Here is a 25254-nt window from a genome sequence, read left to right on the forward strand (position 1 = left end):
TTTCTGTTACATGTCAGTAGCAGTATTGGATTGCAGCATTTTATTGGCATTTAAATATAACATTTCTGATGTCAGATAATATTGGTGATTTTTTTCTACAAGACTCCAGATTATAAACTATTGCATTTAATTCTAGTGCATGTTCTATGTTTTAAAAAATTTAGAATTTTTGTCTGTGGAAATCAGTGGCTAGCAATTTAGAATAAGTTGACTCAAGACCCCCATTATTAAACAAGTCAGAATAGCAATGGTTTGGAAAATTGCAATCCAACAGAGAAATTGATTGAGAATGGTAAAATAGAACAAGGCTGAATATATTAGATAATTATCGTAAATACAGATTTACTTCTATGAGTACATTATCATGCTCCTGATATATAAGTAATCCTTGTTCAGGACTGGCAACTTTGTCATTAAACTAATTGGTTGCTAAGTGAAACTGACAGTGCTTATGATCTCATTTCAGCTTTCCTTTGCTTTATGGACCTTTTTCATTTTTTAGCAAACAGCCAACTGAACGAGTCAGTTGCTAAACAGAGATTACCTCTACCACAATAGCATGTTATTACAGTGATTTTCAACCTTTTTTGAGCCGCGGCACATTTTTTACATTTACGAAACCCTGGGGCACATTGAGTGGGTGGAGGGTGGGGGCTAAAAAAAGTTTGGACAAAAAAATTCTCTCTCTCTCTTCCTCCCTTTCGTTCTATTTCTCTCTCTCTCCCTCTTTCTCTCCCTTCCTTCTTTCTCTCTCCATCCCTCTTTCTTTCTCTTCCTTCCTTCCTCTCTTTTTTGCTCTCTTTCTCTCTCCCTCCCTACCTCCCTCTATGTCTTTCTCTCTCTCTCTCTCCTTCCCTCCCTCTCTTTCTCTCTCTCTCTATTGGTTTCTTTCTCTCTTTTTCTTTCTCTCTTTCTTTCTTTCTTTCTCTTTCTTTCTTTCTCTCTCTCTTGCTTTCTCTCTCTCTCTTGTTCTCTTTCTCTCGCTCTTTCTCTCTCTTGCTTTCTTTCTCTCTCTCTTGCTTTCTTTCTCTCTCTGAGCTTCGCGGCATACCTGACCATGTCTCACGGCACACTAGTGTGCCGTGGCACACTGGTTGAAAAACACTGTGTTATTATACGTACAAAAATGCTCTGTAAGCTTTGCCACTATAAATATTAACAAAGTCAGGACAGAGTGCTCTTTAAATAACAAGGTGCATAGGCAACATATGCTGCTGAAAGACACTGAAAGTATCTTTGAGAAATGTAACAAATGCTGCTATGTTATATATTTTGAAACAACTGCAACTGTTTTGTTATTATAAGCCACAAATTCTCAGGGCATTTAATGCAATTAGGCAGTAATCACCAAACTTGGCAATAAAACTTTGGAGGACAGAATTATGAACCTTGTGATCTCACCTGCATTCCCTTAGCTTATAGCCTTTAAATACAATGGAGGATACTATTTCATTATCCATGTTGAGGAAAAATTTAAATGTCTACACAGACTTTTACACAAAAAGCATGGGGGTGTCATCTTATCCTTTTAAGGTATAACAAGCAGGAAGAGGGAGATTGTGATCCCGCTATAAAGAGCGCTGGTGAGACCACATTTGGAATACTGTGTTCAGTTCTGGAGACCTCACCTACAAAAAGATATTGACAAAATTGAACGGGTCCAAAGACGGGCTACAAGAATGGTGGAAGGTCTTAAGCATAAAACGTATCAGGAAAGACTTAATGAACTCAATCTGTATAGTCTGGAGGACAGAAGGGAAAGGGGGGTGGCATGATCGAAACATTTAAATATATTAAAGGGTTAAATAAGATCCAGGAGGGAAGTGTTTTTAATAGGAAAGTGAACACAAGAACAAGGGGACACAATCTGAAGTTAGTTGGGGGAAAGATTGTTGTGAGCCGCCCCGAGTTCGCGGAGAGGGGCGGCATACAAATCTAAATAATAAATAAATAAATAAAATCAGAAGCAACATGAGAAAATATTATTTTACTGAAAGAGTAGTAGATCCTTGGAGGAAACTTCCAGCAGACGTGGTTGGTAAATCCACAGTAACTGAATTTAAACATGCCTGGGATAAACATACAGTAATACCTCGTCTTACGAACCTAATTAGTTCCAGGGGGAGGTTCGTAAGATGAAAAGTTCATAAGACGAAACATTGTTTCCCATAGGAAACAATGTAAAATCTATTAATCCGTGCAACGAATTTAAAAAAACACAAAAAACCGCCGCTGCCCGACTGTCACCTTTTGAAACAGCCGGGGGTGCTTCCCAGCGTCCTCCTGAACCCGAACGCCAAACCCGAACTTCTGGGTTCGGCATTCGGGAGGCCGCCGAGAAGCCCCCCGGCTGTTTTAAAAGGTGACAACTGGACAGCGGGGGGCTTCCCAGCGGCCTCCCGAACGCCGAACCTGGAAGTTCGGCAAAAGTTCAGGTTCAGGAGGATGCTGGGAAGCCCCGCCGCCCGGCTGTCACCTTTAAAACAGCATCCTCCTGAACCCGAATGCCAAACCCGAACTTCTGGGTTCGGCATTCGGAAAGCCGCCGAGAAGCCCCCCGGCTGTTTTAAAAGGTGACAGCCAGGCGGCAGGGCTTCCCAGCGGCCTCCCGAATGCTGAACCCAGAAGTTCGGGTTTGGCGTTCAGGTTCAGGAGGAAGCTGGGAAGCCCCCCGGCTGTTTCAAAAAGCGACAGGCGGGGGGCAGGGCCTCTCGGCGGTGGCGGGTTCATAAGAAGAAAAAAGTTCTTAAGAAGAGGCAAAAAATTTCTGAACCTCAGGTTCGTATCTCGGGTTGTTCATTAGACGAGGGGTTCGTATCATGAGGTACCACTGTATATCTATTCTAAGATAAAATATAGGAAATAGTATAAGGGCAGACTAAATGGACCATGAGGTCTTTTTCTGCCGTCAGTCTTCTGTTTCTATGTTTTCCTTAAGATACAAAATGTTTTAGGCCTGTGATGGCGAACCTATGGCACGTGTGCCACAGGTGGTATGTGGAGGGTATGTGAGACATCACTCTATTGTATGTCAGCTCCAGTGCACATGCGCACCCTGGCTAGATGATTTTGGGCCTTGAGGAAGGCCATTCTTAGTCTGGTCAACTTCAGCACATTATTTTATCCTCTGGTTAGGGCTTTAAAAATCCCTTATTTGGAGAGAGTAACAATGAAAGAGCTTGCAAGCCAGTAAGAGCTGGAAACATCGTTAGCACCTGGTTAGGGCTGGAAATAAACATTCGGAGCAAGTAGAGCAATGAAAAAAAACTTTGCAAAGACTTAGGACTTAGAATACAATGTTCGCAGAGAGTAACAATGAAAGGCGGGAAAAGCTGAGAAGATCATTAGCACCTAGTTAGGGCTGGGGAAAAAAGCTTCAAAAAAGCTACATTCAGAGTATAAGACGCATCCAAATTTTCAGCCTCTTTTAGGGAGGAAAAAAGTGCGTCTTATACTCTGAAAAATACGGTAAATAAATTCGTAGTATTACAAATAACATTTTTAATGGGATTTTGAATCTTAATCCAGATTATCCAAACGCTTTAACTCTGTCATAGCAAGGCTACTTCACTCCCATCAGATATTTCAGATTCTTAGTGGTTTGCTTGGAGCAGATACACAGATATACATATACACAACTGTACAGATGGTTCCTGGAGAGCCTCTTAATGGTAGCCCTCTAGTTGTAAATTCATTTTCCCATACTGACCATATAATTAATTTTAATTCTTGCCTTTTGTTTACCTTTACTTCCATTTGCAAGGAAGGCAAAATGACTAACATTAGAAAAACTGAGTATATCTTATTCTCAAGTAAATATGCATGGCATTTTAGCATTAATTGTGTTGTTCCCATATTGTTTAGTTTTAAAGAATGTCTTAAATTAGATTATTGGCTCTTCAGGCCTAATATTGTTTCCTTTGCTAATCCACCATTTCATATTCTAATATAAAATCCCTAACCAATTTAATCCTGAGTAACAGAACTATCCAAAGTACTTGTTTGTCCTTTTCTACTAGCATACCTTAGTTTTGTTGCTTCCGGTTCCTGTCCAGATGGTGTATTTTTTTATGAATGCCTTAATAATAGACAACCAAGCCAATGATTAACCATTAATCATTAATGATGAAAATACACTGAAATGGAAAGGTATTTAAAATATTCTGGTATTTTACAAAAGTGTGCAAAGATTAAAAGCAGAAATGTAAGAAATACTTTTACAACTGAATGTGCTTAAAAATGATTACAGTGGTACCTCATCATACGAACTTAATTGGTTCCAGGAGGAGGTTCGTAAGGTGAAAAGTTCGTAAGATGAAACAATGTTTCCCATAGGAATCAATGTAAAAGCAAATAATGCGTGCAAATCCTTCAGGAAAATCCCAAACTTTAGAAGGGAGGCGAACAGAGGGCAGGGAGGAGCAGCTAAAGGGGGCGGGTGGAAGAAGCAAGGCTAGGCTAAAGGGTGAGTGGGAAGGAAGAAAGGCAAGGGGGGCGCCCCTCCCTTTTCTTTCTTCAAAAGACACCGTTTCAGTGCCTCTGCAAGCACCCTGTTCTCTGCAAAATCTTTCCTCCTCCAAGCCGCCCCTCCCTTTTCTTTCTTCAAAAGACACCCTTTCAGTGCCTTTGCAAGCACATTGTTCTCTGCAAAATCTTTCCTCCTCCAAGCCGCCCCTCCCTTTTTTCAAAAAAGGGGGGGGAAAGAAACCCCTTCATCCCAGCAGCAGCTGCTTGGGTTTGTAAGGTGAAAATAGTTCAGAAGAAGAGGCAAAAAAATCTTAAACACCGGATTCGTATCTTGAAAAGTTTGTTAGAAGAGGCGTTCATAAGATGAGGTACCACTGTATTAGTCTCCAGCAATAATTTTACTGGGAAATACAGTTGAAATACAGGTAGTCCTTGTTTAACAATCACTGGTTCCACCATTTGTCCGAAATTATCACTATGCTGAACAAACAGTACTTAACGACCAATATTTACAACTGTAGTGGTTGCAGCATACCTGCAGTTATGTAATTATGATATGAGAATTCAATTACATGGTCACAACATCCCACACTAAGGTAATCACCATTTGGTTGGCTAAATGACAAGAAAAGTCAATAGGCAAAGTGGCAGGAGGGCCCAAATGGGCTACTTATCTGCTGTTTTTGCTTAACAACAAAAGATGATGCACATTAATTGTCAGAGGTGAGGGGGAGGATGCAGGACTCAGTGGAGCAGGATGAGGAAAAGACAGGAGGGTGAGGGGTTCTTAGGAGCAACCAAGTGACTTAATTTTGTTAACGTGACCATGGCACTGCTTCAGTGGCCGGAGTTTTGCATAAGCAAAAAGGATAATTTGTTGTCTATAGCCACAACTATTCATACAAACAGCAGGCATGATGTGAAAGCTTAAGGAAAGATTCGGAACGTATGCTTTTGAAAATGTGTAATGAGCTGTGAACATAGTCATTGAAAGAACTGAGCCTTAATTATCTTTCGGAAGCATCAGAAAGCATCAAATCCCTTCACTTGGTTATGGTGAGACGATACACAATTAAAGGATTTTATATTTCAGGCTTTTTCATTGCCAATATGTGCCCAGGAGGGGTGTATGAATAGGCTGTACAGAACCAATTATCCTTTCCCATGGAAAATAATTACATTCTTGTTTCACTGTTTATTCAGCTCCCATGTTCAACTTTGAAAGAGAGGGGCATGCATATAAAAATTGCACTGTCTGCGTCAGGGGTGGGTTCTAACTCACCCCACTGCCGGTTCGCTTCCTCCCACACCACGTGGCTGTGCCATGTGGGTGCACACATGTTTGCGCAATGCCAAAAAAAATATCAATTTTTAAAAATCCAAAAACAAGGAAAATCATTACAAAATGTTCTACAGATGGCACCTGCCACCTGCTAGACTTGCAAAAATGTATCCAAACTTATCACCACTATGTTGGAAGTGCAGGGAAAAACCAGGTACATACTACCACATCTGGTGGACATGTGAAACCACCCAAAAATATTGGTATAAAATCAAAATTATGCTAGAACAAATCACCTCCCAGATCATCCATGCAAAACCCGAACTATTTTTATTAGGAATCATAAGACAAAACTTTAATAAAGAAAACAGATATATCATAATTCACATTATTACAGACGCAAGGATTTTATATGCACAATTCTGGAAACAGGAAAAAAACCCAACCGTTCTATCCCTTTTGGTTAAAATAATGGAATGTGCAGAAATGTCCAAGCTAACAATGGAATTGCAAAACAAGGATGAGACAGATTTCTATAAAGCATGGGACAAATGGTACCATTGGTTGAAAAAAAGAAATTACTTAAAAATTATTCATCAAGAAAAATATCCAACAAAAACAACTTGTAAAACCAGCAATCTACGTTACAAATCATAATATCAAATTGAAACGACAAACTGTAAACATCGATTGACACAAATTTTGAATAACAAAGAAACTGAATGAACAAACCCTTAAACCACTGATATGTATTGGCACTAGCAATTACGTCAAAAACATATGGATAAAACCTTAGGGAAATCTACACCACCTATGTGTTTAAACCACAGGCTGCAAAGCATGGAAGCCCCAGCTCTAACGCTGGCCCTTTACACTCTTCTTACTATTCCTCTTTTGCTCCAATTTCCTATCCCTCTTCCCCTCATATCTCTTTCCCCTCTTCCCCAACCCCCTCCCCTTCTTCTTTTCTCCCTCCCCACTTATGTGTACTATACAGTATAAGTAAATTATAATTGCTAGAATGTACATTACATATATTCCTTTTGCCTTTCTGTACCCTGTTTTTAATGTATATGTTCAATAAAATTAATTTTTTTAAAAAACAAAAAACAAAAACAAGATAGCAACGTATGTGCAGTGCCCGAAACTCTGCTTCTGTATATGTGCAAACGAAAAAAAATGATTTTTAAAAATATGGTGCCACTCATGGACTGGCGCTGACCAAACTGGTTCCATGATGTCATCGTGACATCACCAGCGGTTTACTACCAGTTCAGTCTGAACCAGGAGGAACCCACCTCTGGTCCGCAGATATTAGCACAATTGTAACCAGGTGAGGCTAAAAAGACCCTTCAATTGGCTGATTTAAACAGCGCTGCAGGAAATGTTTTCAATACATTAAAACTGGAGTGAAAAACAGTTTGCATATTGAGCAAATAACTGATGTGACCGTTTCACTATGTGACAAATGTGAGTAATATGATGCACACTGCACTTAAGAATCTATTTTTCACTTATAAAATGATGGGGACTAGCTGTTGGTGGCCAAACCAAGAAAAGACTTTGGGTCTTTCTAGATATTACAATGTTACAATCTGCACAATGTCCAGCAGCTATAATGAAAGTAAACTCCAAGCTAAATGTTATTAGAAAAGATATAGACAATATACCACATTTGGAATACTGTGTTCAGTTCTGGAGACCTCACCTACAAAAAGATATTGACAAAACTGAATGGGTCCAAAGACGGGCTACAAGAATGGTGGAAGGTCTTAAGCATAAAACATATCAGGAAAGACTTAATGAACTCAATCTGTATAGTCTGGGGGACAGAAGGAAAAGGGGGGACATGATCGAAACATTTAGATTAGATTAGATTAGATTAGATTTATTGGATTTATATGCCGCCCCTCTCCGCAAACTCGGGGCGGCTCACAACAATAATAAAAAACAGTACATAATAACAAATCCAATGCCCACCAACCTAATTACAATTTAAAATTAATAAATTCATAAAACAGTCCCAATACTGTATATATTAAAAAAACCAGGCACACAGTCAATCAATCAAATGGCAAAACAACATGGGCAAGGGGGAGATGTTTTAGTTCCCCATGCCTGATGGCAGAGGTGGGTCTTAAGGAGTTTACAAAAGGCAGGGAGGGAGGGGGCAATCCTAATCTCAGGGGGGAGCTGGTTCCAGAGGGTCGGGGCTCCCACAGAGAAGGCTCTTCCCCTGGGTTCCGCCAGACAGCATTGTTTAGTCGACGGGACCCGAAGAAGGCCGACTCTGTGGGACCTAACCGGTCTCTGGGATTCGTGCGGCAGGAGGCGGTCCTGAAGATATTCTGGTCCGGTGCCATGAAGGGCTTTATAGGTCATAACTAACACTTTGAATTGTGACCGGAAACTGATCGGCAACCAATGCAGACTGCGGAGTGTTGGAGTAATATGGGCATACTTAGAGAAGCCCATAATTGCTCTTGCAGCTGCATTCTGCACGATCTGAAGTTTCCGAACACTTTTCAAAGGTAGCCCCATGTAGAGAGCGTTACAGTAGTCGAGCCTCGAGGTGATGAGGGAATGAGTGACTGTGAGCAATGACTCCTGGTCCAAATAGGGCTGCAACTGGCGCACCAGGCGAACCTGGGCAAACGCCTCCCTCGCCACAGCTGAAAGGTGTTTCTCTAATGTGAGCTGTGGATCGAGGAGGACGCCCAAGTTGCGGACCCTCTCTGAGGGGGTCAATAAGTCCCCCCCCCAGGGTAATGGACGGACAGATAGAATTGTCCTTGGGAGGCAAAACCCACAGCCACTCCGTCTTGTCTGGGTTGAGTTTGAGTTTGTTAACACCCATTCAGGCCCCAACAGCCTCAGGCACTGGCACATCACTTCCACTGCTTCGTTGACTGGACATGTTAAAGGGTTAAATAAGGTCCAGGAGGGAAGTGTTTTTAATAGGAAAGTGAACACAAGAACAAGGGGACACAATCTGAAGTTAGTTGGGAGAAAGATCAAAAGCAACATGAGAAAATATTATTTTACTGAAAGAGTAGTAGATCCTTGGAACAAACTTCCAGCAGACGTGGCAGATAAATCCACAGTAACTGAATTTAAACATGCCTGGATAAACATATATCCATCCTAAGATAAAATACAGAAAATAGCATAAGGGCAGACTAGATGGACCATGAGGTCTTTTTCTGCCGTCAGACTTCTATGTTTCTATGTTTCTATATATCAGATTAAACTATGATGTCCCTATCTAAATCTATGGTGCAACCCCACCTAAAATACTTAGCATAGTTCTGGTCAGCATGTATATCATGAACATATAGGAGATGCATTTGGGAGCAAGCAAGATGACGATCGGCTTGAATACTTTACTGTATACAAGTACAAGATCCAAAAGTTGAGGCTTTTTGGCTTAAATATGCTTATGAAGAGTTATGAAGCTTATACATTTATGCATGATAAAGAATAGGTGAATAAGAAGTAGGGTTAAGGTTTACAGCCGAGGTGGTGCAGTAGCTCTAATGCAGTATTCCAGGGTAATTGCGCTGACTGCCAGCAATTTGATTCTCAGAGGCTCAAGGTTGACCCATCCTTTTGTCCTTCCAAGGTGTTTAAAATGAGGATACAGATTGTTGGGGGCAACATGCTGACTTTGTAAACTGCTTAGAGCACAGGTCACCAATCGGTAGAGAAATCTTGGCCTCTGGGCCAGATATGGCTGAGAGCAATTAATCCAGTCCAGGAAGGAGAAAGGAAAGGAAAGCAGGAAGAGGAGAGGAAAGGAAAGGAAGGGAAAGGAGGAGGGGAGGGGAGGGGAGGGAAGAGACTACAGCTACAGCTCTGGAATATGGGACTCATTTTCCCAACAACATCAGCAAGCCACTGTCAAATAAGCTTCAATTATTTTGGAATAATTACACTACCTTTAATCATTTTGTTACATTATACAACCTTTAAAGATTTTGTAATGATTAAGTAAGCATTTATAATTATGTTATGGAAGTTCTCTGATCATTATTTTACAAATGTATTTATCTTTTTAAAATATCATATTAGTGATCTGCGGGACTTAGTGGTCCCTGAGGTCCAAAAGGTTAGGCACCCTGGCTTAGAGAGTGCTGTAAAGCAGTGTTTCCCAACCTTGGCAACTTGAAGATATCTGGACTTCAACTCCCAGAATTCCCCAGCCAGCGAATGCTGGCTGGGGAATTCTGGGAGTTGAAGTCCAGGTATCTTCAAGTTGCCAAGGTTGGGAAACACTGCTGTAAAGCACCGTGGAGCAGTATAGAAGTCTAAGGGCTATCGCTTTTTTAAAAATGTCCCATGATATTATATTTAGAGTGTTATCTGTTGTTTAAAATTAATGAGAAGATACATCTTTATGAAGGATCTAATTAACTAATGGGATACAGTATATTGGCCCAAAATGATATGTTGAACGCTAGGGCAGGTCTGTGAATAGTGCACTACTGCTTTGCATGGGAAAGGATTTTTTGTGCAAACTCATGTTCTCTTTTGTTGCCATCCAACAATCAAATTCAGATTTGTAACCAATTTCAGTAACCAAATTCAGACACAGGGGCAGTCCGCCTCTACATGCTAAGAATGAAGGAGTAATTGTGGTGGATGAGAGTTACTTTGATCTTCTTTTGTAGATTTCCTTGATGTATCTTATTAGTCCTGTATGAGACAGAATGTTGGAGTAGATGGGCCAAGGTTTGATTCACCACAGCTACATTAATCATTTCATATATTTGTTTTAAGAGACTTAAGCCTCACTTATCTGGTTATCTCCATCCGAAATAACAGAAAAAAGATCTGCTGTGTAATATGATATTAGATAATTCTCATCTCTGATTAAGTTTTGTGTAGTTAATGACTTTTCCCCCCCCTTTCATGCTTTACAGGTTAAATCTGCCCTATAAAAATCTGAATTTGGTTACTGGATGGCAACAAAAGAGAATCTGAATTTGCGCACAAATTTCTTTCCCACACAAATCTGCCCCATTTTCAGAATAGAATAGGATAGGATAGGATAGAATAGAATAGAATAGAATAGAATAGATGCGAGTAATTTATTTATTAAAGTACTTCTAATTTTGAGATACTTTGGGATAAAAAATATTTCAAGGAACACCAACCAGTGTCAGAAGATACAGTGGTACCTCGGTACTCGAACGCTTCCTTTCTCGTACATTTCGGATACCGAACAAAATTTTCGGCAAAAATTTGCTTCGGTATCTGAACAAAAATTCTGATACTGAACAGCCACAGAAAATTTTGTTTATTATCCAAAATGAGGGGACGGGGTGAGAAGGAATGGGAGTTGGAATCCGACACGCCCATTCTGGCCGCCCACTAAACAGCCTCCCAGTCGTGCTCCAAGCTGTAGGGAGTGGGGGGGGCAGCTGCAATACCGGCAGTTTTGGGGGGGCTCCTTTCCTTTAAGCAGTTACACCAACTTTCTCTTTCCTGAGAGTAGCGACGGCAGCAGAGGCTTTCCTTAGAGCAGTAGCAGTGCCGGGAATGTCAGAGGCTTCCCTTTCTCATCTCACGTTCCCGGCGCTGCTGCTGCTCTAAGGAAAGCCTCTGCTGCCGTCGCTACTCTCAGGAAAGAGAAAGGAAAGGAGCCCCCCCCCGAAACTGATGGTATTGCAGCCGCCCCTCCACTCCCTACAGCTTGGAGCGGAAGGGTGTAGGAAGGGTGGGGCGGCTGCAATACCATCAGTTTCGGGGGGGGGCTCTTTTCCTTTAAGCAGTTACACCAACTTTCTCTTTCCCGAGAGTAGCGACGGCAGCAGAGGCTTTCCTTAGAGCAGCAGCAGCGCCGGGAACATCAGAGGCTTCCCTTTCTCGACCACACTTTTGGAACGGATTATGGTCGAATACCGAGGTACCACTGTATTATGAAAAGTCCTTTATTAAATCTATGTCCAAATGGACAGACTTAACCATAGATTTAAATGGGCAATTGTCAACACTGTAGACTAGGCCATGTGTGAAAAATACTATAAAATTCCTGGAAACCTGGCATTTAGACACATCAGCCATCAACAGGTACATTGACGTAAACAACAAACAGTAAAAAAGCCAAAAAAAGATCCAAACACCTCCTCACCAGCACTCAAGCTTCAGATGAGACCCCAAGATTAACATTAGACCAACAATCAAGAAATGAACAATATCCCAATCGAGGAGCTATCGACTCACACAAATAAGTAAAAAGGCAACCTAATCAAGGAACCATCAAGACTCTTCCCACAAAAACTGAGAGACAAACCACTAGTACTTAAATAAGAGCAAACCCCATTCCTTTGTAGCATTGGTCAGCTTCAGCACATTAGTTTGCGTGTTTTGAGCCTATATGCTTGCTTTTTATCAGCTGGTTGGGGATAAAAACCAGTTTCTAAAACACTTCACTTCTCTCTCTCTTCAGAAAGGAGCAATGAGAAAACCAGGCAAAGGGAAGATCATTTCACTAGCAAAGCACAGAAGATCGTTTCACTCATTAGCACCTCGTTAGGGCTGAAAAAAGGCTCAGCTGATTGTTGGAGGGGGCAGCAATGAAAGAAGCAGGCAAAGGGAAGATCGCTTAGCTAGCAAAGCACAGAAGATCATGTTAGCATTTCATTAGGGCTAAAAAAAGGTTATTAAAAACTACATTCAGAGTATAAGATGAACCTAAATTTTTCAGCCTCTTTTTGGGGAGGGAAGGTGTGTCTTATACTCCAAAAAAATATGGTAAACGTAATGCAGTTCTTAATTAACTTCCTTCAAGAATCAATGATCTTGAATCAAACTGCTTTCAGATTCATTACCCAGACAAATCTTCCTACATGCAAATTCCAATTTTAATTAGATGTGGAGAGAAGGAGAAATCCTCTCTCTCTCTCCTGCTTAATTGACCTTGGAATGTTTTTGCTCCTTTTCTCTGATACTAAAAGAACAAACGTTCTTCCAAACTGAAAGGAGGAAACTTCCCTTGGGAATGTTCTAAAGTATCTCAACAAGGTGTTGATTTCAAAGTCCGAACTCGCAGCTTGCCAGTTGGCACAAGCCACTAACAAGCAGACTGAAAGAGGGAATGTGGAGGTAGGAGATTATCTTCCTATTGCCCCCCCTCCCCAAAATGTAAGATTACAAAAATCCAGTGAAGTTTCAAATTGTGCTGTACCACTGACATATTTTCTTGCTAAGAAATACGGCAAATCCTATTTTTGTCCTTGACCCTTATGCATAGTATGTAGTGATGGGCGAACCGAACTCGCACAATTCGGGTCCGTACCGAATTTTGCGGTGTTCGATATGCTGAACCCGAACCCAATTTTTTTTGAAACTTCGAGCAAAGTTCGGGCTTGTGTTTGGCGTTCGGAGCTTTGACGTCACCGGCAGGTTGCTAAGGACGCCAAGGTGATCACTTCCTGGATTCCATAGAATCCAGGAACTGATCACCTTGGCATCCTTAGCAACCAGCCGGTATACGTGACGTCAAAGCTCCCCTCCCGGAATCTCTTGCTGGGATTCACTGTTCGGGTTCGGGTGTGGTTCGGGTTCGGCCGAATTTTGCATAAAGTTCGTCCGAACTTGCCGAACCCGAACACCGTTGGGTTCGCCCATTACTAATAGTATGGATTGAAGGTACATAAGGACAATGAAGGCGCATAAGATTAATAAAGCACATAGATATTCAAGCTTAGTAAATTAGCTGCGATTAACAAAATAGGAATCAACCAGTCAAAGCTAGGTACTTAAGGGTACAATTTTTCCCTATCTTTTTCCATCTGAAGACCCAAGAATAAATATTAATTATTAATATATTCAGTTGGTAAATTAATGTACCATTGTTTTTATATATACTTTAAGTTCATGTCATTTAGGTTGTTCTAAAATGAATTGTAACAACGGGGAAACTATTCCCTTAGAGGAGGGTTTTTCCTCTCAACTTCTTTTATTTTAATCCATTCTATAATACTGGATACAGTTTATTTATTTATTTATTACTTAGATTTGTATGCCGCCCCTCTCCGAAGACTCGGGGCGGTTTGAACACAGGATACTTCTGATGGTTCAGAAACAGACCTTTTCAGGATAAAGAAAAGGGAAAGAAATTTCAACTTTTCAACAATTCAAACCTGAAACTTTAGACAAAGAAAGTTCTATGTTTAAAAAGATTTATTTGTTGCTATCCTGGTTGCCTCTATATAGCCCTATGTCCCAAAGATTAGGATTAGATTCCAGAACTGCCTGTTCCCGCTGATTAAGGATTATTCACAGTCCTTAACTGAAGTTTTGCTGTGCCATAAAAGATCACAATGCTATGCTCATTCTTTCTTTGATAACAATTATAAACATATGTGTCAGGTTCCAAGTAATGCATCCATCATAAAGTGAACTACAAATTTATTTAGATGCAGCATATTAACACTAACTGGTGAAAAGCCAGTACTGAAATTCCCAGGTTTTTCAATCCAAGGTAACTTTCAGATTCTTAAGTTTTCCAACACCGTCACATTGTCCAACCAGGATGGGACCTGGTTGCTTGGCGACTTCTATCCTCCTCCTTCGGTCATCCCGCCATTGGAATGTGCATGCATCATTGGTTGGCTGTGATGTTACGACTGAGCTATGACTCCTCCCACTCCAAACTGTGTCAAACTGAATACAATCTCACACCCAAATCAAATTCAGGATTGACGTTATGTTTTTAGATACATGGTCACAAGATGGCTAATGATGTTGTGGTGAACACAGGTGCATAGATCAGTGTTTCCCAACCTTGGCAATTTGAAGATATCTGGACTTCAACTCCCAGAATTCCCCAGCCAGCATTTGCTGGCTGGGGAATTCTGGGAGTTGAAGTCCAAATATCTTCAAGTTGCCAAGGTTGGGAAACACTGGTATAGATGACAGAGCCTACCATTCCTAATACCTGGAAAAGCTCAGATATAACTGATATAAGGCAGAGTTGGTATTCAGCTGGTTCACACCAGCTCAGGCGAACCAGTAGTGAAACTTTTGAGCAGTTCGAAGAACTGGCAAATCCCAGCACTGGCTGGCCCTGCCCACGCTCATCCCTTCCCATCCATTCACCTGCTCACCCCCACCCTCCCACCACTCACCCCATCCCCCCGCCCCACCCAGTCACACCCAGAGAGATTCTAAAATAATTTATAACAAGATTAGCTGTAAAAAGTTTAAATGTCAGTAAGCACCCCATGTCTAAATTTTACAAACATATTCAAGGTATTCAAGACTTTGATTACTTACTGTAGTTGTCAATTGTTGCCCATTACAGATCGGACCGTATATAAATATTTAAATTTGGTGAATTTAGTTGGAGTAAATGTAGCCAGATATCTGGGGGCAAATAAATATCTTTGGGGACATATAAAATACTACCTTCCATTCAAAAAAATACAGCTAAGTAAAATATCTTTTGCACAAACAAATGCTCCCCAGAGAAACAACCACAAATATAATTCATTCAGCTAGCGCATTTACCCCAGTGAATCCCGAAGCAAATCCGGCAAGACTACCACTATTGAATGCCAATTTCCTGAAACAACATTTTTCCTTCCCCTTTTCAAATTGCTGTCAGTCTTTCAGTTGCCACCATCAGGTCACTATTTAGAAAGTTTCTGTTCAGATTTTAAAGCAGAAGTTGCAAGGAGTGAAGTAATTCTGCCTAAATAATGCTGGCCATGAAAAATATTTATAGAGGAAAGACTATTGATTGCAATTTGACCTGATGAAATAAACACTGAAAAATAATTTCTTTTTGTACTGTTAAAAACTGGATGAGGCTCAATTGTATCTCTTCTACGATTTGCAAGTAAAATTAAATAGAAACATAGAAACATAGAAACATAGAAGACTGATGGCAGAAAAAGACCTCATGGTCCATCTAGTCTGCCCTTGTACTATTTCCTGTATTTCATCTTAGGATGGATATATGTTTATCCCAGGCATGTTTAAATTCAGTTACTGTGGATTTATCTACCATGTCTGCTGGAAGTTTGTTCCAAGGATCTACTACTCTTTCAGTAAAATAATATTTTCTCATGTTGCCTTTGATCTTTCCCCCAACTAACTTCAGATTGTGTCCCCTTGTTCTTGTGTTCACTTTCCTATTAAAAACACTTCCCTCCTGAACCTTATTTAACCCTTTAACATATTTAAATGTTTCAATCATGTCCCCCCTTTTCCTTCTGTCCTCCAGACTATACAGATTGAGTTCATTAAGTCTTTCCTGATACGTTTTATGCTTAAGACCTTCCACCATTCTTGTAGCCCGTCTGTGGACCCGTTCAATTTTGTCAATATCTTTTTGTAGGTGAGGTCTCTACTCTAGACATCTACTTGCATGTATCATGCTTTTAAACTGTTAGGTAAACTGAAAAATGAGGCGAGTGATGGGAACTCACCCTGTCACACACTGCTAGGACTCAAACTGCTGGAGCAAAGCCCCTCTCCAGTGTCATTAAGCTACTATGACACCAGGCCTCCAAGTAACTGTGAATGCCAAATATTTTATCCAATTACTTAAACTCTTAATTACTAGAAACCAAATTTCAAATTGTGGAAACAGAGCTATTACATCATATATTAAATTTACATTATCATTAATGCTATCTTGGGGAGGATTTTATTTCATTTATTGTAACCACCAACATACACAATCACACAGTACTGTATTAAGAATGAGAATAAAAAGCAACCAGAATCTCTTTTCTCCTTAGTTGACTCATTAATATATGTTCTGAATTGGTTGACAGTCACGATAACATGGTTGATTTGAAAACTATATACTGTATATGTCATTTTCTTTTATAGTTTGCTCTCACATATAAATATTTTATATCCTAAAGATTTATGTAGGCTTTTTAAATTATTATTTAAAAGCTGTAAGGAAAAAAGAGTGAAGTGTTGAAAAAAGATACATTTCTCAATAATATGATGGCAATTATTAGGGGGGGGGAACTGCCTCCTTAAATAATTGACTCTAGGAGGTGAGTTCTTAAACCTGAAAATGATTCAAATTGGTTCTTCTCAAAGTAAACCAAGTACATGTCCTCCAGGGCAGTAATGGGCAGTTGGCCAGATTGGGGGGGGGAACACAGTTCTGGTAGTTAAAATGGAGCTATTTAAGTGCTTTTACCATATGCTTTAAATCAAGAGTCACTTCTCTCTCTGTTTCCCTCTCTTTCCTGTCATTCTCTGCCTCAATCATTTTCTCATTTCTCTTTATTTCTCCCCTTTTTTCTATCATTTCTCTCTCTCTCTCTCTTCCTTCCACTCTTCTCTCTCTCTCTTGCTTTCTCTGTCTCTGTCTCTCTTGCTTTCTTCCTCTCTCTCACTCTCTTCCTTCCTCTCTCATCTCTCTCTCTCTCTTTCTTTCTTTCTCTCCCTCTTTCTCTCTCCCCCTCCCTTCCTCTCTCCCTTCCTTTATTCCTCTTTCTCCTTTCCTGTCTCTCTCCCTCCCTCTTTCTCTCTCTCCCTCCCTTCCTCTCTCTCTTTCTCTCTCTCCCTTCCTTTTTCTCTGGCTAGCAGCAGAGGCAAGCCTGAAGCCTGGCTCCCCTCCCCAGGACATTTAAAGGCTCCCAGCACCTTGCCGGTAAGGGGAAGGCTGCAGCCTGCCCCCCAGGACATTTAAAGGCTCCCAGTGCAGTGCCGGTAAGGGGAAGGCTCCAGCCTGCCCACCACCCACTCAGGACATTTAAAGGCTCCCAGCACATTGTCGGTAAGGGGAAGGCTCCAGCCTGCCCCTCCCCCCACCCAGGACATTTAAAGGCTCCCAGCACGGCGCCGGTAAGGGGAAGGCTCGCCTGCCCCTCCCGGACATTCACGGCGCGGCGGCTGTAAGGGTAGCCCCCCCCGCCCTACTTACCTTAACCTCCGGTCTGGGGAGCTCCCAAACGAAAGCCTCTTCGGCTGCCGGCTGAGGCTTAAATAGGGGGCGCGCCCCAAAATTCCTGCACTGAGGAGAGAAGCCATTTGATTGGCTTACCTCCCTCTGCGCTAGGATTCTTATTGGTGCGCGGGGGTCTATTTCCCCTGCGCTATTGCTCACGCGCGCAGCTTACGGGGAACGGTGGTGCTGGAAGTTCAGTTCAGTATACCTCCTCGATTGCGGTCGGTCTGCAATGTAGGAGGCCCAGGTTTAGGGGTGGGCTACTGCCCAGGTGGGGGGGAACACAGTGGGGTAGCGAAAATGGAGCTCCACCCCACAGCACCCAATTTGCACTAGAAGATGTTGAAAGAAAATGCAGGCATCCTGCATAAGCCACGCCCACAGTGGGTGTGGCTGTGGGCATGGGGTAGTAAAAATTTTGGTAGCCCTTCACTGTCCAGATTGACTTATATGAGCGGATCCCCCACTTCTCCAGTCTGGCAGAAGCAGAGTCAAAGGTGCATTGGAGGTTTTGGTGGCCCAACCAGCTTTGAGTTCAGTGTCTTGAAGGAAAACAGAAAAGAGGTAAAAGCAGTTCAAGCCCCTTGCGGCAGCGCAACCTTACTTCGGCATCTTCTCCCTTTCTGCCTTGACTTAAAACCCTTTTAAAAACTGGCTTGGAGAAGTTGGGACATGGGGCTCTTTCCTCCGTCTGCAGTCCGAGCCCTTCTCCACATGGCGGGAAGCTCTCCCGGCGGGGCTAAGATTAGCGTGGTGCATCCCGGTGCAGTTTTCCTGTCTCATTTTGTGCCGCCTGGCCCGGCCACCCTCAATGCAAGCCTCTGGCCGCCCAGAGAACGAGCGGGCCAGGGCAGGCAAGCGCTCAGGGGAGCTCACAGAGGCCGAGCTCCGACACAGCTGGGCCGGCCAGCAGGGACTCCAGGGGAAACAGCAACCTCGTAGACGCCATCAGCTTGTGAGTATCACCTGCCACATGTTTCACCCCCCTCTCAACCGCTGGAGAGGCTCCGAAAGCACAGATCATTGCCAGATGCCTGGCTGCACATTCAGAGCTTTTTGCTCTGAATGTGCAGCTGTCTGTCCCAGCCGTGGCGGAAGCCGTCTGCCCCACCAGAGCGAACAAAGTGCTTCCTTTCTCTTGGTGGTGGGAGAAGCTTTATTCCTTCTCCTACCACCGAGAGAAAGGAAGTACAGTACAGTGTTTCCTCGATTTTCGTGGGGGATACGTTCCAAGACCGCCTGCAAAAGTTGAATTTCCGCGAAGTAGAGATGCGGAAGTAAATACACTATTTTTGGCTATGAAAAGTATCACAAGCCTTCCCTTAACACTTTAAACCCCCTAAATTGCAATTTCCCGTTCCCTTAGCAACCATTTAGATTATTATTCACCATGTTTCTTTATTAAAGTTTATTTAAAAAAATATTTATTAAAGGCGGATGAAAGTTTGGCGATGACATATGATGTCATCGGGCAGGAAAAACCGTGGTATAGGGGGAAAAAACGCAAAGTATTTTTTAATTAATATTTTTGAAAAACCGTGGTATAGACTTTTCACGAAGTTCGAACCCGCGAAAATCAAGGGAACACTGTACTTTATTCGCGTTCTTGCTTAGCAAGAGTGAGATTCACCACATTTCACTCAATCCATGAAATTTCCTAGCTCTAACAGTGATCTGAAAGTATGTGTAATGATCTAATGTACAGAGTTTATGGTTAAATGTGTGGCAGAAAGTGGACTTTGCGGAAGTTTTTCCTATCACAGTAAATGAGGTTGAATGTGTATAATTTTAGAACAGCTGTGCACATGTGTGTGTGTGTGTGTGTGTGTGTGTGTGTGTACATATAGCCACTCCGAGTCTTCGGAGGGGGTGGCATACAAATCTAATAAATAAATAAAATATAATAGATAATGTATATTTTTGAGTGCCTGTGTGTAATATGTATGTACACATATGGCATATATATATATAGGATTAAATAGTATATTTTGGATGTTCAGTAATAGTGAATATCTTGTATCTCTTTGAGACGAGGAGAGGCCAGGCACCCTAACCCAAACCCTTGATATGAGTGACGTCAAGTTGGCCACCTTTAAGCCAGTCACATGATCTTTAAGTCACCCCCTGGTCACATGAATCTCAAGCCACTCCCACCTGGTCACATGGCCATCAAGCCACTCCTACCCACTCACATGGTTGACAAGTCGCTTCCACGTGGTCACATGACCCACAAAATAAGCACGCCCACAGTGTGGTAATAAAAGTTTTAGCAGCCCTTCACTGCTCCAGGGGACTTGCAAAGATCAATCTCTTTTTTGTTTATTTTCATTTTAAGAAATAAAATCAATTAGGAATAAATGTGTACTTTGCCTTTGCTCCTTCTATTCCTATTACTGTTATTCTCACTTATTACAGTTATCACTGAGAATTTACACAGACTGAAATCACAAGGCTTCTGTCTTTGCTGATGTTGCATACAACCCCTAAGGGTGAAAGGATCATATCCCCATGATTTAGTTTAGTTAAAATTAGGTATTTCACGTTTCTGAGTGTTTATTATTTTTTCCTCTGTCTATTGATTCTTGCTCTTTTAAATGGCTAGGAAAGAAAGCCGATGAAAGTTTGTGGAGTCCTTGATGTACTGCTTATGTTACCTAGTCAAGTAACAAAATGTCCGTAAACAAAGAACCAAAGTCAGAAGAGCACTGAAAACGAGCTGCCTATATTCTGTTCTGTTGCAATGTAAGTTTGCTACAAAGGGGACAAACAAAATAAATGTCATTTAACTATAGTGCAGTTTTCCTCTTACAATTGAGAAATCATTTAATGTGTTCAATTTTTCCCACCTGGTTAAGGTAAATGTTTATGATTAAGTTTCCATGCTGCAAATATTACGTGCCAAGCATTTTATTTTTTCCTTTACTTTTTCATAAACCACTGACAATATTGCCATTTTTAATATCTCCCAAAATATCCTAATGCAGAATCCACATGAGAATAATGCAAATTTGTAATGATTCTGAAATATCAACTCTCAGCCACGGAACTTTTATATTAATTAGTGCCCAAATTAGGAGTTAGATTCAAACCTTAAACATTTTAAATTTATCAGATTTGCAGTTTTAAACTTTCTTCTGCAAGGGCATCTAAAAAAACCCCCCACTCTTCTGTCTTGAATTGGCTACACATTAGAACTATCCTTTGAGTAGAATGACATGGACCAGAAAGAAGAAATACATTGGAAGGCTTCCCTTAAACTGACCTTTCTTCTCAAAACTTTCTGCTACAAGAGCAAAGAGAGAGAATAATTTGGAAGTAGCCAGTAGATAAATAAGTTCTTCAGTTTCTGTGTAAGTTTGTTTTAGAGTCAGTTTGTGTTTGTGGAGCCATATTAATCAAATGTCTTCACACATCCCTCCATTGAGTATATTTTTGAAAGCTTCTTTTAGTATGAATTCCTATAACAGAATGCTATTGTTTTTTAATTGATTTGTTTTTAATAAACCAGGTTTGAGGGGATGCCTTTAAAAGACATATAAGAAAAAAAGTACAAGAGAGTACTACTGCAAAGACAATAAGAGAATAACTGTTTTCCACTGGGGGGAAAATTAACTTGTAAGAGAGAGGGGGAAGGGAGGGAGAGAGGGAGAGAGCATTTTTGTATAGTTTGTCGAATCAGTGAAAAGATTATTGTGTGGCACAAAGCTAGGTGAAGGACAGCTTCTGTCAGCAGGCTTTATAAAGCAACCTGCATAGCATTTGCATGTGTAAGGAAGGGAAGCAACGTGCAGCACTGTGTAGAATATCAATGAGAATAGCGTACACAATACCAGGCAGAGCAAATTGTGTCTGGCCTAGGTGTCAAAAAGAGAAGAAAGGGGGTGAAAGGCAGATATAAAACAGAATGGGTCAAAGGTGGATTGTTACAGGAGGAAAATAATATTTGGAATTTGTATGGACTTCGCTACTCGATCAAGGTAAATCAATAGATGCAATTTACATAGACTTTTGTAAAGCCTTTGATTCAGTAATACACGACAAACTACTCGGAAAACTAAAATCATATGGCATCTCTGGTCTTCCTCATGATTGGTAACTGTTCTTGTCAAACAGACAACAAATAGTTAAAATAGGGAGAGCCCTATCAAATCCTGAACCTGTACACAGCGGTGTCCCTCAAGACAGCATTCTAGGACCAACACTATTCATTCTTTACATAAATGTATGTTTGTATGTATGTTTGGTTTTATAATAAGGGTTTTTTTAGTTGTTTAGTATTGGATTGTTACATGCTGTTTTTTATCATTGTTGTTAGCCGCCCCGAGTCTGCGGGGAGGGGCGGCATACAAATCCAATAAATAAATAAATAAAATAAATAAACGACTTTAGTGATCATATTATAAGTAACTATGTTCTCTTTGCTGATGATGTTAAACTATTCAACCACCACCGACAATACGTCTACCCTTCAAAAAGACCTAGAATATGTATCACAATGGTCTGATAAATGGCAACTTCAAATCTCAACCAATAAAGGCTCTGTCTTACACATTAGCAGAAAGAATCAGAACACAAAATAGAAACTTGCAGGACACAATTTTGTAGATGACCCTAACTCTGTTAAAGACCTTGGAGTACTCATATCTAATGACCTAAGTGCCAGAGCCTACTGTAACAACAGTTGCCAAAAAGGCATTAAGAGTTGCTAACCTAATCTTGCATAGCTTCTTCTTTGGCAATAAACTTGCTAACCAAAGCATACAAAATATTTGCCAGACCAATCCTTGAATACAGCTCACCTGTTTGGAACCCACACCGCATATTAGACATTAATACAATTGAGAGAATCCAGAAATATTTCACAAGAAGAATCCTTCACTCCTCTGTTTGCAACAGAGTACCCTATTCCACCATAAATTGAAATTTTGGGCTTAGAAAACCTAGAGCTACATTGTTTTTGATCTGATCTAAATGTAGTTCATAAAATCATCTACCACAATGTCCTACAGGTCAATGAATACTTCAACTTCAACTTTCACAACACATATGCACACAATAGATTCAAACTCAATGTAAACCACTCAAAACTCAATTGCAGAAAATACGACTTCAGCAACAGTGATCAATGCATGGAATGCACCACCTGACTCTGGTTTCTTCCCCAAACCCCAAAAACTTTAACCTTAGACCAGTGATGGTGAACCCATAGCACAGGTGCCACAGGTGGCACGTGGAGCCATATCTGCTGGCATGCGAGCTGTTGCCTTAGCTCAGATCCAACATGCATATGTGTGCTGGCCAGCTGATTCTTGGCTTGCACAGAGGCACTGGGATGGCATTTTAGGCTTCCAGAGAGCCTCCAGGGGGATGGGAGAGGGCATTATTACCCTCCCCCAGCTCCAGGGAAGCCTTTGGAGCCAGGGGAGGGTGAAACACGAGCCTACTGGGCCCACCAGAAGTTGGGAAACAGGCTGTTTCTCACTTCTGGAGGGCCTCCAGAGCATGGGGGAAGCTGTTTTTGCCCTCCCCAGACATTGAATTATGGGTATGGGCACTCGCGCATGCTCTTTTGGCACCCAAGGAAAAAAAAGGTTCACCATCACTGTCTCAGACCATCTACAGTCGACCTCATCCCATTCCTAAGAGATCGATAAGGGGCGTGCATAAGTGCATCATCGTGCCTACCGTCCCTGTCCTATTGTCCAAATGTACCTGTACCTACTTGCTTTTATGTTTATACCATACCTATTATCTTGTAGCATTTTGACAAACAAACAAATAAATAAACAGATGAATGAATGAATGAATGAATGAATAAATAAATAAATAAATAAATAAAATGAAATAAAATAAATAAAATAAATAAAATAAATAAAATAAATAAAATAAATAAAATAAAATAAAATAAAATAATAAAATAAATAAAATAAATAAAATAAATAAAATAAATAAAATAAATAAAATAAATAAAATAAATAAAATAAATAAAATAAATAAAATAAATAAAATAAATAAAATAAATAAAATAAATAAAATAAATAAAATAAAATAAAATGAACAGTGAGCAGGTAAAAAGAACAGTTGGTATGAGACAGAATTGGTGGGGGCAGAGGAGCCAAAGGGACCCAGGACTATGGAAAAGAAATTGGTGCTTTTTTGAGGGAAATGATTGAAAGAATACAAGTATGAGTGGGTGTGAGAGAGAATATTGTGTGTGTGTGTGTGTGTGTGTAGGCGCACACACAGGCACATAAAAAGGCAAGGGAACAGGCAGGTCACACACAAAAAGAATAGATGATGTGATAAATGTAAGATAATAAGATCCCTGTATGGACAGTGTGTGTGTGTGTGTGTGTGTGTGTGTGTATGTGTGTGTGTGTGTGTGAGAGAGAGAGAGAAATGGGGGGAGGGAGAAAGAGAGCTGATATAACCAGCATTGTAGAGATATCTGACAGGAATGAATGGAGGTTGTATGTATTGGCAGATCTGCCTGCACCGGTGCAAAGCAATTGTGACCCAGGGACCAGCCGGAGCGAGTGGAGGGTGGGAGGCGCCATTCAGACCGAGGCCGGCTCGCTTTGCCTCCCTTTTTCCATCCTTCAAAGCCAGGGCGGCCATCCCGGTCCGAGGCCCGCTCTCCCCACCCCCCTAGTTCGAAAAAGCCAGCCGGCTAAGCTAGCAAGAGGCCGGTGGTCCCTTTCACTCACCATCTTGCCGCCGAGAAGGGAGGGGTCGGTGGGCGACCGGGCACAGGTGGTTCCTCCCGACCGCGTCCGCTGCTGTCGCCTCCAACGGCGGGAAAGGCAGGCAAGGGAGAGGCGGCGGGGAAGATGCTCGCCGCCCTCCTCGGTTCCGTTGACTGGCTGGCAGGTGCCGCTCAGGCGAGTGTTAGCCGCCTCTGCTTTTTTCTGCCGCTTCCTCCCTTTCTGCAGCTTAAGCAAAGCTGTGACCGTACCATCCCCCCCTCCCGTCCTCCCCCTCCTCTTCTTCGCCACCGCAAGGAGCAGGCGGGGACTTTGGAGGCGGGGGCGGAGCTAGGGAGGGGGCAGAGATTCCTCGCTCCCTGACGGAGGGAGTGGGGGTCTTGGCAGGAACAACACCGGCCTGAATACTGGCAGCGGGTATGTGTGTGTATGTGAGGGGTTATCATAGCATCTCTGGGCTGCAAGGACTGGAGCTACCTGATGTCCCCCGTTCCCCCCGTGGGATTCTCTGGCCGCCTGGATCTTGAGGCGTGGGCATCAGTTTCTCTCGCGCCCATTTGAACTTGACCCCTTTTGCTCTCTCGGCTCGGCCGAGGGAGCCACTTAGCAGCGCTTTACAACCACCCCACCCATCTCCCTCCCTTTAGGAGGATGGGAGTGTAAATAGGTATCACGCTTTCTATCTCCTGTCGGCACCATGCGTCTATTTCTTTGTACAGTCAGTCAATCAAACCCTTCCCAAGATCCTGGGATAGGAAACAATAACATTATTATCAAAAATGCAACATAGCAAACGAGATCACTATGCTGGATTTCCTGTTTCATCCCCAGTCAGGCACTTCCCAAGCACCTAGGACGGCGTGATGTAGCAGCCA

General features: G+C 41.7%; 1 protein-coding gene across 1 annotated transcript in view; it reads right to left on the reverse strand.

The window, feature by feature from the left end:
• ELOVL2 (ELOVL fatty acid elongase 2) overlaps nucleotides 1–24483 on the reverse strand; it is a 57607-nt gene extending 33124 nt beyond the window's left edge. The window contains exon 1 of the mRNA XM_070747257.1: nucleotides 24383–24483. Within this exon, the coding sequence (XP_070603358.1) occupies nucleotides 24383–24385 (3 nt within the window). The 5' untranslated portion in view covers nucleotides 24386–24483. The remainder of the gene's footprint in view (nucleotides 1–24382) is intronic.
• Between the last annotated feature and the right edge of the window lie 771 nt (nucleotides 24484–25254).

The sequence above is a fragment of the Erythrolamprus reginae genome, chromosome 3 (assembly GCF_031021105.1).
Source record: "Erythrolamprus reginae isolate rEryReg1 chromosome 3, rEryReg1.hap1, whole genome shotgun sequence".
In the NCBI taxonomy this organism is placed as follows: Eukaryota; Metazoa; Chordata; class Lepidosauria; order Squamata; family Dipsadidae; genus Erythrolamprus; species Erythrolamprus reginae.